The 12,262-nt window shown below is 36.3% G+C and overlaps 1 protein-coding gene and 1 non-coding gene across 3 annotated transcripts in view; both read right to left on the bottom strand.

Annotated features, from left to right (window-relative positions):
• The window catches only part of ATP7A (ATPase copper transporting alpha), a 219,408-nt gene that overhangs the window by 16,602 nt on the left and 190,544 nt on the right, over positions 1-12,262 (bottom strand). For both annotated transcript variants that reach the window (XM_053579634.1, XM_053579635.1), the window contains 2 exons: positions 6,035-6,251; positions 1,011-1,157 (listed from right to left, as the gene is read on the bottom strand). In XM_053579634.1, coding sequence (XP_053435609.1) covers positions 1,011-1,157; positions 6,035-6,251 — 364 coding nt within the window. The remainder of the gene's footprint in view (positions 1-1,010; positions 1,158-6,034; positions 6,252-12,262) is intronic.
• Positions 6,400-6,511, bottom strand: LOC128578858 (small nucleolar RNA SNORA17). Its single transcript, XR_008377959.1, has one exon. It is a non-coding gene; the product is annotated as a small nucleolar RNA SNORA17 (small nucleolar RNA).

Here is a 12,262-nt window from a genome sequence, read left to right as displayed (position 1 = left end):
TGATCTAATACTAATAAAAAAATATTTATTGTAGTGTTACTTACAAAAGTAAAATATTAGGAATAGCCTAAATTTCCAACAACAAGGAAATGATTAATTATAGTATTTAAGTTTGATAAATTATGCAGTTTTTAAAATTATGCAGTATTAAAATTATACAGCAACATTGAAAAATATTTATTATTGGCCAGGCACAGTGGCTCACGCCTGTAATCCTAGCACTCTGGGAAGCCAAGGTGGGTGTATTGTTTGAGCTCAGGAATTCAAGACCAGCCTGAGCAAGAGCAAGACCCCACCTCTACTAAAAATAGAAAAACTAGCTGGGCATTGTGGTGAGCGCCTATAGTCCCAGCTACTTGAGAGGCTGAGGCAAGAGGATTGCTCAAGACCAAGAGTTTGAGGTTGCTGTGAGCTATGATGCTACAGCACTCTACCCAAGGCGACAGAGTGAGACTCTGTCTCAAAAAAATATATATATATAATTATTATTAACTAAAATAAAGTATAATAAAATAGTATATATAAGAGATTTTAAATATTATTCAACTTTATTGAGGTAAAACTTATATACAATAAAATATACCCACTAAAAATATCATATATACTGCTACTATAATTCTGTAAATATACATATATGTATATATATATTATATATATATTTCAACAAAACTAGAAATGGAATATATGAAATTAAAACTGACATTGTGTAACAATGATGGGATTATGAAAATTATTTTATTTTGCTGTTATTTTACTTACTGATATGTTTAGGTTTAAAAAAATCCTTAATTAGCTTTTATTTAAAACATAGGCCAGGGAAGAAAATACAAAGTCAGGCAAATGCAAGAGAATTTTAAACTAATATGTAACAACCATGTGTTGCTAACATTTTCACTTTTCATTCTAACTGCTTTTGAATAACCCTCATAGTTCAGAAGTCTCTCAAAAATACACAAAACAATAACTGGGATCATAATTTTAAATCATAGTATACTTATGGAAAACCTTACCATCAACTGCCACCAATACAGCAGTCCAACCTTTTCTCTCATGTTCAGTCATGGAATCATCTACATCATTATTAACGATGAGACCATTTCTAATCATCCACTCCCGGTTACCAATGAGGACTTTGTACTGCTGAACATTAACAGCATCTGAAAATAAGTACAGAAATAACATTCAGTGAGCTCATTTAATCTTTATAATCCCATGAAGCAAGTTCTTCCTGTAAAACCCTACACAGTCACTACATTGTATTTTTGGTAGGACACAGCCTACAATAGTGATTTTAAAAACTTATAAGAATATGTTCTGCTCTCCCATGCCTCTGGGACTTTGCATATACTGCTGCCTTCACCAGAAATGCCCTTTCCTCTCCAAATAGCAAACTCCATCATATTTTTCAAGAGCAGTTCAAATGATACTTTGTTTTTTTAATTTTTTTGCTTTCATTAAGTCATATACACGTAGAACATGAATACATTTATGCATTTGTGGGGTACAATGTGTTGATTTTTTATATAATTTGGAGTGCTTATATCAAACTAATCAACATAGCCTTCACTTCATTTACTTATTGTGTTAAGACATTTATGTTCTATTCTTGATAGATTTGACTTTTACCCTTGCAATATGCTCCATACATGTGGTCCCCCCATTAACCCTCCCTCTAATGGAATACTATGCAGCCTTAAAAAAGATGGAGACTTTACCTCTTTTATGATTACATAGATGGAGCTGGAACATATTCTTCTTAGTAAAGTATCTCAAATGATACCTTCTTGGTGAGGTTTTCCCTTTGACCTTCCACGACAATTCAATTAAATTCAAATATTTACTGTAGTTGAATGTGGTTGAACGCAAACATATAACCATGATGTTGTCTCATTTTAAACTTGTGACCAACAGCTTTAACTAGGCCCTTAGTGTTGTCTGGCAATTCAACTATATTTCCCTAATCCATTCATTCTCTATTTGTTTTCTGTTTGTTTGTTTTGTTTTTGAGACAGAGTCTCACTATGTTGCCCTTGGTAGAGTGCCATGCTCACAGCAACCTCAAAGCTCAAGTGATTCTCTGGTCTCAGCCTACCAAATAGCTGAGGCTACAGGTGCCCACCACAACACCCAGCTATTTTTAAAGATGGGGTCTCACTCTTGCTCAGGATGATCTAGAACTCCTGAGCTCAAGCAATCTGTCCATTTCAGCCTCCCAAAGTGCTAGGATTACAGGCATGAGCCACCACACTTGGTCTCATTCACCATTTCTTCTAGACAGCTATTTCACATCTTATCTTCTCCCTTCAAATCTCCAATTTCTTCTCTCCCATTATCATACTACATGCTGAATCTGCTTCCTACTTCAGAAGGAAAATAGAAGCAATCAGAAGATAACTTCCACAAGCTCTCATTATGGAATGACACTGTTCCTATTTAAGGCTAAACTGACACTGTTCCTATTTAAGGCTAACCTCTCTATTTGACTAGTAGATCCCCCCAACTTTGCCTAAATCTAAAACACATTTCCAGAAATTATCTTCTCTCCCTCCTGTATAATCAACTTTTCTATCTCTAGTGTACATTGTCCTAACTTAAAAGAAGCAAAAAACAAACAAAAAAACACCTCTCTTGATCTCACCTAATTCTCTAGCTACCACACTTCTCTGCTTTTGTACATAGCAAAATTTCTCAAAAGCATTGTCTCTATTGGCTGTCTCCAATTCAAATATTTCTATTTTCCATTAAAGCTTTTGTCTCTACTATTCTAATGTATTATCCGTACAGTATACCAATGACCTTTACTTTAATAAACCTAATGGTTAATTCTCAGTCCTCATCTTACTTCTCCTAATACCAGCATTTAACACAGTTGTTCACTCCCTCATTTTAGAAATACTTTCTTCACTTGGCTTGTAGGATACCACTTTGGTATGAGTTATATGAGTTATCTCCTGGATCCCAACTCCTTCTAGGCTTTCTTTGTTGATCCATCCTTATCTCCCTCCTGACCTCTTAATTTGTAGCTCTGCAGGGTTCAGTTCTTAACCCTTTCTTTCTCTTTATCTATTCTGACATCTTGCTGATATTCTCCAGTCTCATAGCTTTAAATACCATCTATATTAATGCTGTCCAACAGAACTTTGTGAGATGATGGAAATGGTCTATACCTGCTAAGTTTAATACAATAGCTACTAACACACATGTGGCTATTGAGCACTGAAATGGGACTAGTACAATTAAAGATATGCATTTTAAGTTTAATGTGAATTGGTCAATTATTTTCAATTTACATAGTCACATGTAACTAGTGGCTACTATACTGGACACCATGGATCTATAAGCAGATGACTCTCAAATATGTATCTCTGAACCAGTCTGTTTCCTGGAACTCCAGACTCATGTAGCCAACTGCTTATTTAATATTTCCATTTATGTCATCTTCACTTAGACATCTAATAAATACTCAAATTTAACAATGTATAAAATTGAACTCCTGATCTTCTCCCCAATATTGTCCTTCATGGGGTATTCCTCATATTACTCAAATGGTCACACCATCCTTATAACTGCTTAGGCCACAAACCTTGATTGGCATGATTCTTGATCTCTGTTTCTCTCATATTCCCGTATTCAATCTGTGAGAAAATCTGTTAGCTCTCCCTTCAAGACCTATCTAGAATTTGCACCACTTCTTACTACTTCTACTATACTGGACCAAGATACCATTACCTTTAACCAGGATTATACCAATATCCCACCAACTCGTCTCCTTGCTTCTGCCCTTGCCCCACCCATACCACCACAGCGTACTTTTACCAAAGCAGCCAGGATAATACTTTTAAAACATTAAATTAAATTTTGTCCTTCCTCTGCTCAAAACCTTCAAATAGCTTCTCATCTCAAGGTAAAAAGCAAAGTTTTTTTTTACAACCATTCTGACTTGTCTTTTAGCCCATGCCCACTCATTTACTCTGTTCTTGCCAAACTTTTCTTGCTGTTCCTCACATAAGTCAAGCATATTCCAGAGTTAAGGTTTTTGCACTTACTACTCCCCCTGCCTAGAATATTCTTGTCACAGATATTCACCATAGCTTTCTCCCTCACCCCCTCAGGTGTTTGCTCAAACAACACCCTCTCAGTGAAGCCTACCCTGATTACCTTATATGAAATAGGACTCAGTATTCCCAGCACTCGCTATACTCTTGACCCCACTTCATTTTCTTCCATAGCACTATCTCCATTGTATATCACTATATTTTCTTATTTATTTGTTCACTGTCTTTGTTCTCCCACAAAGGATGTAAGCTACAGGATACAGTAACTTTGTTTATCTTATTCACTGGTGATACTTTTGTGCCTTGAACAGTGCATGACACACATTAGGTACTCAATAAAAACTGTTGAAAGAATTCCAATGTATAAGTGTGCCTTATACTAGAAGTTCACAGACAAATAATAAAGAAGTCACAGACTAGCAGATACATACAGGTAAAGAAATAGTTATCATGCATTGTACCTAGTATAATAGTACAATAACAGAGACTAAGTACAGTTATGATTCAAGAAGAGCAAATACCTCTGCCAATGCATGTCAGTCAGTGAAGGAAACACTGAAGAGAGATGTGAGTTGAGTCTTAAAAGATAAGCATATGTTCATGAGGTAGATGTTATTTTCAGACAAGGACATTACATAGAGAAAATAGTAAATGGAATGATCTAATAAGCAGGAAATGATACACTGCAAGGAGGAATTGTAAGTAGTTAGATATGAATAGAAAATAGACCACATGTGGGGAAGCTGAAAAAGATAAGATGGGGAACAGATCTTGAATGAAGTCCACAGAGACTGGACTTTGTCCCACAGGAGAATGAAAACTATTAAAGCTGAAATACTTTAATACTTTAACTATTTAAGCTGGAATACTAGCAGAGATCCATGAATGGGTGTCAGGATATATGTGAACCCCTTGAGAAACAAAAATTTCTGAGAGGTAGGTCCATAGCTTTCATCATATGAAAGGTCCATGATTCACAAATAGGCTATAAACCACCATAATAAAATGTATTTGTCAGAAAGTGACATGATCAGAGTTGAATGTTAGCAGCATCACTCAGGTATAAATAGGTAGGGAGGTGCTGAAACACTTAGGTAGGTTTGGGAGGGCAGATGGATAGATTGACATGAAGCCCAGGAAACAGGTCTTGGCTAGAAATACAGATTTTAGAATGATAGTGGGAGCCTACATGGGGAAGAATAAGAAATGAGCATGAATGAGATTGTACAGAGAGAGTATGTAAAGAGCACAGAAGCCTGACTGCAGTGAACTGAGGCATGTTTGTGCAGTAAGTGAATTCAGCAAGCCTAGACTATCCTTTCTAGAGGCTTAGATATAAAAGAATAGAAAGACAGAATCTTGATGGGAAAACAGATGGAAAGAGATCAACTCTAGATGATAATATTAATAGAAAAGGACAAAATCCACATGAAAATATAATTATTTAGATAGATTTAGATTTAGAAGGAAGAAATTTAGAAGAAGCTAATACAGAAAGAGAGATGGAAAAATAAAGGAAGGGGACCTAACAGAGAGAAAGAAGTTCCCGAGGAATCAAGAGAAGGTAGAATCTAGAAAAAAGATTAAGGGACTAATTAAGCAAGATAAGGGATGCCTCTTCTTTTTGAAAAAGGAATAAGTAAGCAAGGTACTTTGCAGAGGGGACAAGAGTGGGGGAGTCACAGGATCTTATGAAAGGTACAAAAGGTTTGGAGTAGTTATAATGAGAAATAAAAGAAGGATCATGGCAGATTTACTAAGGCTAGCCCTCCTCACCCTATGGTGGTGTTAATGAGCATGGTTAGAAAATGTTCTTAAGCAACTTAGGTGAAGTGATCAGAAGGCATATGGTAAAACTAATTTGAGGGAATGAAATTATGATGCCAATTTTTGTTTCATATATAACAGTTCAGGACTATAACATCAGTCACCTATTTATAACTGTCCCATAATTGGTATTACAAAGAAAATTAGCTTACTTGAGAGCTGGGCATCAATAATCATGGAAGACGAAGTTGATGACTGTTCATTACTTGCATCTATTTGAAGCAGGGATGCATTTTTAATATTATTCTCCTCTATCTTGCAGTTATTCTTATGTAGCAAGCCTTCAATATTGGTGACTTTACAGCTAATACCACAGCCTGGAACAACCTGGAAATCTATGCAGGTACCCAAGGTTTCAGTGTTCAGCTCCTAATAAATAGAAACAAAAGGATTTCCTCTGCTGTTCTGATAATCCAAGATCCTCTACCAGCAAGATCAAAAATTATTTCTGGTTAATTATAAATGTTTAGATATGTGGTACATGCCTGGTTAATTCTATTTTTTTTCCTTCTGTCCAAGTGTCAGACTAATAATCATTCAAATGTTCATGAGTCAGAACACTGAGCATAGACATAGCCTCTCTTCTCTCTGCCACATAATGACACAAATGCAACACCTCTAGGAGCAGTGCCTGGTTAATTCTAAATGCTTAGAATGAAACTATCACTTATCATTGCCTACTTGATGGTGGATTTTAATAAGGACAAAGGAACAGAGCATTGAGTGTAAAATTTAAAATTTACAGACAGTGTGAAAGGCTTATCAATATTCTCTCCCCTTTCCAGTAGAGAATTCCAAATTAAGTTTTTAATTATATAGTCAAGTCATGTTTTCTATTTAGTACAGGGAAAAGGGTACAAATAATGGGGCCCTTTAGTTACCAGAGTGGTCTCCAGTCTAGTTCTGCATCCTTAGTAAGCCAAATAATTCTGAGGGTCATAATTGTTTACTAGCTCTTTATAACTTCATCCTTTCTGTTGTCTGATTTGAATATAAAGAAGCCAGGTCAGTAATAGTTAATAAGTAAAAGAGGAAAGAATAAATAAAGTAATTGCAACACCAATGGTAGATACTGCCACATTTTAAGTATAAAATTCATGTGAGATAATTCATGAAGAACTTATATGATTCAATGAGGAAAAGACAAACAACCTTATGGAAAAATAGGCAATGTATACAAGTATACAAGTTAAGAGAAAGTGAAAGTAAAACCGCCAGTAAACATACAAAAAAGATTGTCAATATTTGAAATTAAGGAAGTGCAAAGCGAATAATCAACAAGTACTTTTCACTTATTAAATTGGAAAAAATAAATTGTGAGTGAGAATGCAGAGAAATGAGCACTCATAATTTTTGGTGCAGATATAAACTAATAATAGCCTCTGATATGGGTATTGGTAATATTCATCAAAATCTAATTGCATATATCCTTAGATTTTAGGAATTGATTAATAGGCACTTAATGTAGAGATAGATTTACAAAAGCTATCTCTTTTCAGTGTACATTTCAAGAGCCAAAAAACCAATCATACTACAGGATACAATACATCCATTAAAAACAATGAGACATATCTATATTTCCTATTATGGAAAATTCATTTAACAAACTAAAAAAGCAAGGGAGCAAAGACTGATTGCTGTATAATCTTTCTGTGTAAATTTTAAAATGATAAATACACCTATGTTGGTATATGCATTAAAAATGTCAATAGATGCACACCTTTGTGAACATACTCAAAATTACTGAAAGGGTGAGATTTATAGTATGTTAATTATACCTCAATAAAGCTGGCATTTAAAAAAGACTGCCAATGGGTTAATAGTTGTTCAACTTTGGAGAGAGAATTATGGAAGGGTCCAGAACATGAGGTTTTCATTTTTTTTTTTTTTTTATTATTGGGGATTCATTGAGGGTACAAAGAACCAAGTTAGGGCGGCGCCTGTGGCTCAGTCGGTAAGGCGCCGGCCCCATATACCGAGGGTGGCGGGTTCAAACCCGGCCCCGGCCAAACTGCAACCAAAAAATAGCTGGGCGTTGTGGCGGGCACCTGTAGTCCCAGCTACTCGGGAGGCTGAGGCAGGAGAATCGCTTAAGCCCAGGAGTTGGAGGTTGCTGTGAGCTGTGTGAGGTCACGGCACTCTACCGAGGGCCATAAAGTGAGACTCTGTCTCTACAAAAAAAAAAATAAATAAAAAAATTATTTACACAATTTGGCTTTAAAAAAAAAAAAAAAAAAAGAACCAAGTTACACTGATTGCATTTGTCAGGTAAAGTCCCTCTTATAATTGTGTCCCACCCCAAAGAGGTGTGTCACCCCATGTAACCCCACCCTCCGCCCTCCTTCCCTCTCTCCGTTCTCCAATTCCCCCACCCCTACCATGTACTAGGGTCCTCAATTGTCCTCCTATCAGAATTGAGTACATTGGATTCTTGCTTCTCCATTCTCAGGAAGTTTTACTAAGAGGTGCTCCACCTCCATCTTTTAACACAAAAGATGTAAAGTCTCCATATTTTTCAGTGGCTGAATAATATTACATGGTATACATATACCACAGCTTAGCAATCCATTCCTGTATTGGTGGGCATTTAGGTTGTTTTCACAATTTGGCAATTGTAAATTTACCTGCAGTAAACAGTCTAGTGCAAATGTCCTTATGATAAAATTATTTTTTTTCTTCCAGGTAGATGCCTAGTGTTGGGATTCCAGGATCAAATGGGAGGTCTAGTTTGAGTTCTTTGAGGATTCTCCATACTTCCTTCCAAAAAAGGTTAGATTAGTTTGCAGTCCCACCAGCAGTGGAAAAGTGTTTCCTTTTTTCGACATCCATTCCAGCATCTGCAGTTTTGAGATTTTGTGATGTAAGCCATTATCACTGGGGTCATAGATGATATCTCAGGTGGTTTTGATTTGCATTTCTCTAATAATTAGGGACAATGAACATTTTTTCATGTTTGTTAGCCATTCATCTGTCTTCTTTAGAGAAGGTTCTATTCATCTCTCTTACCAGTGATATTAGGGATTATTGACTCTTTTATGTTGATTAACTTGAGTTCTTTGTAGATCCTAGTGATCAAGCTTTTGTCCAATTCAAACTATGAAAATATCCTTTCCCATTGTATAGGTTGTCTATTTGCTTTGGTTGTTGTCTCCTTAGCTATACAGAAGCTATTCAGTTTAATTAAGTCCCATTTGTTTATTTTTGTGGTTGTTGCAATTGCCACAGAAGTCTTCTTCATAAAGTCTTTCCCTAAGCTGATACTTCCAAGTATTTTCCCAATATTTTCTTCAAGAATTTTTATTGTTTCATGCCTTAGATTTAGATCTTTTATCCACCTTGAATCAATTTTAATGAATGGAGAAAGGGGCAGATCCAGTTTTAGTCTTTTACATGTAGTTATCCAGTTATCCTAGCACCATTTATTGAATAGGAATTCCTTCCACCAGTGTATGTTCTTGTTTGGTTTATCAAAGATTAGGTGGCTGTAAGATGTTAGTTTCATTTCATGGTTTTCTATTCAGTTCCAGATGTCTATGTCTTTATTTTTGTGCCAATACCATGCTGTTTTGATCACTGTGGCCTTGTAGTACAGCCTGAAGTCTAGTAGGCTGATGCCCCTGGCTTTTTTTTTTTTTTTCATTACTAAGAATTGTCTTAGCTATACAGAGATCTTTCTGGTTCCATACAAAATGAAAATTATTTTTTCCAAATCTTGAAAGCATGATGTTGGTATTTTAATGGGGATTGCTTTGAATCTGTAGATTGCTTTTGGAAGTATAGACATCTGAACAATGTTGATTCTTCCTAGCCGGGAGCATGTGATATTCTTCCATTTGTTAATATCTTCTGCTATTTTTTTCTTAGAGTTCCATAATTTTCTTTATAGAGGTCCTTAACCTCCTTTGTTAGGTATATTCCTAGGTATTTCATTTTCTTTGAGGCTACTGTGAAGGGAATTGTGTCAATGATTAGACTCTCATCCTGCCTGTTATTGGCATATACAAAAGCTACTGATTTATGGACATTGATTTCATATTCTGAGATGTTACTGTATTTTTGGTCACTTTAGGGAGTCTTGGGGTTGAGTCTCTAGTGCTGTCTAAGTATAAGATCATATCGTCCACAAAGTGAGAGAGTTTGACCTCTTCTGCCCCCATTTGGATGCCCTTTATTTCCTTCTCTTGCCTAATTGTACTGGCTAGAACTTCCAGCACCATGTTGAATAGTAGTGGTGATAGAGGACAACCTTGTCTTGTTCACTTCTACTTGGAAAAGCTTTCAGTTTTACTCCATTCACCATATTTGCTGTGGGTTTGTTGAAGATAGCTTTGACCAGTTTAAGAAATGTGCCACCTGCCTTGGCACCTGTAGCTCAGTGAGTAGGGTGCCAGCCACATACGAGGCTGGCAGGTTCTAGCCCGGCCAGGACCTGCTAAACAACAATAACAACTGCAACCAAAAAAAAAAATATATATAGCCAGGCATTGTGGCAGGCGCCTGTGGTCCTAGCTACTCGAGAGGCTGAGGCAAGAGAATAGCTTAAGCCCAAGAGTTTGAGGTTGCTGTGAGCTGTGACGCCATAGCACTCTACCGAAGGGAGGGGAAGGGAGAGGAGAGGAGAGAAAGAAATGTCCCATCTATGCCTATTTTCTTCAGTGTTCTAATTAGAAAAGGATGCTGAATTTTATTGAATGCTTTTTCTGCATCTATTGAGTGGAGCCTATGGTCTTTGTTTTTGTTTCTGTTGATATGGTGAATTACGTTTATGGACTTGTGCATGTTAAACCAGCCTTGCATCCCTGGGATGAAAGCTACTTGATCACGATGTATGACATTTTTAATGAGAAGTTGTAATCTATTGGCTAGGATTTTGTTGAGAATTTTTGCATCTATATTCATTAGTAAAATGGGTCTGAAGTTCTCCTTTTCAGTTGGGTCTTTTCCTGGTTTTGGTATCAGGGTGATGTTTGCTTCATAGAACATGTTGGGGAAGATTCCACCGTTCTCAATGTTTTATGATAGTTTCCGCAGTATGGGTATAAGCTCTTCTTTGAGGGTTTGAAAGAATTCTGGTGTGAAGCCATCTGGACCAGGGCATTTTTTTATTGGGAGAGTTTTTATTGTTTCTTTGATCTCAGTTCTTAAAATTGATCTGTTCAGGATATCTAGTTTTTCTTGATTAAGTCTAAGGAGAGTGTAGGATTCCAAATATTGACCCATTTCCTCCACATTGTCAAATTTCTGGGTATAGAGTTTCTTACAGTATTCAGAGATAATCTCTTGAATTTCTTTTTCTTTTTTTCTTTTCTTTTTTATTTCTTTCTTTTTTTTTTGAGACAGAACCTCAAGCTGTCACCCTGGGTAGAGTGCCATGGCATCACAGCTCACAGCAACCTCCACCTCTTGGGCTCAAGTGATTCTCCTGCCTCAGCCTCCCAAGTAACTGGGACTACAGGCGCCCACCACAACGTCCAGCTATTTTTTGGTTGTAGCTGTCACTGCTGTTTGGCAGGCCCAGGCTGGATTTGAACCCACCAGCTCTGGTGTATGTGGCTGGCACCTTAGTAGCTTGAGGTACAGGTGCCAAGCCAATCTCTTGTATTTCTGCGGCATCTGTTGTTATTTCCCCTTTATTATTTCTGATTGAGGTTACTAGAGATTTTACTTTTCTGTTTCTAGTTAGTCTGGCCAAAGGTTTATCTATTTTATTTATTTTTTTAAAAAATCAACTTTTTGTTTCATTAATTTTCTGAATGACTTTTTTGTTTTAAATTCCATTAATCTCTGATTTAATTTTGGTTATTTCTTTCCTTCTGCTGGATTTAAGATTGGAATGTTCTTTTTCCAATTCCATAAAATTATTTGTGAGTATGCTGATGCACTCTCTTTCTGTTTTTCAAATGTAGTCATCTAGTGTGATAAATTTTCTTCTTAAGACTAGTTTTGGTGTATCCCCCAGTTTTGGTAACTTGTGGCTTCATTATTGTTATGTTTGAGAAATTTAACAATTTCTTCCTTTATCTCTTCTGTTCCCAACTATCATTCACCATAAAGTTGTTTAATTTCCATATCTTTGTATGGAGATGAACATTTTTGTGGGAGCTGAGTTCCACCTTTAAAGCTTTGTGGTCTCAGAAGAGACAGGTATTATTTCTATTCCTTTAATTTTGCTGAGGTTTTATTTGTATACTAGGATGTGATCTATTTTGGATTAGGTGCCATGGGCTGATAAGAAAAAAAGATATATTATTTTGCATTGGGATGGTATGTTCTGTGTATGTCTATTAATCCCATTTGTTCTAGGGTCACATTTAAGTCTTTTATATCCTTGTTTAGGTTCTGTTTAGAGTATCTCTCCAGTTCTGTCAGAGGAGGTTGAG

The sequence above is a fragment of the Nycticebus coucang genome, chromosome X, assembly GCF_027406575.1.
Source record: "Nycticebus coucang isolate mNycCou1 chromosome X, mNycCou1.pri, whole genome shotgun sequence".
Lineage (NCBI taxonomy): Eukaryota > Metazoa > Chordata > Mammalia > Primates > Lorisidae > Nycticebus > Nycticebus coucang.
This window is presented reverse-complemented; position numbering and strand designations above follow the sequence as displayed.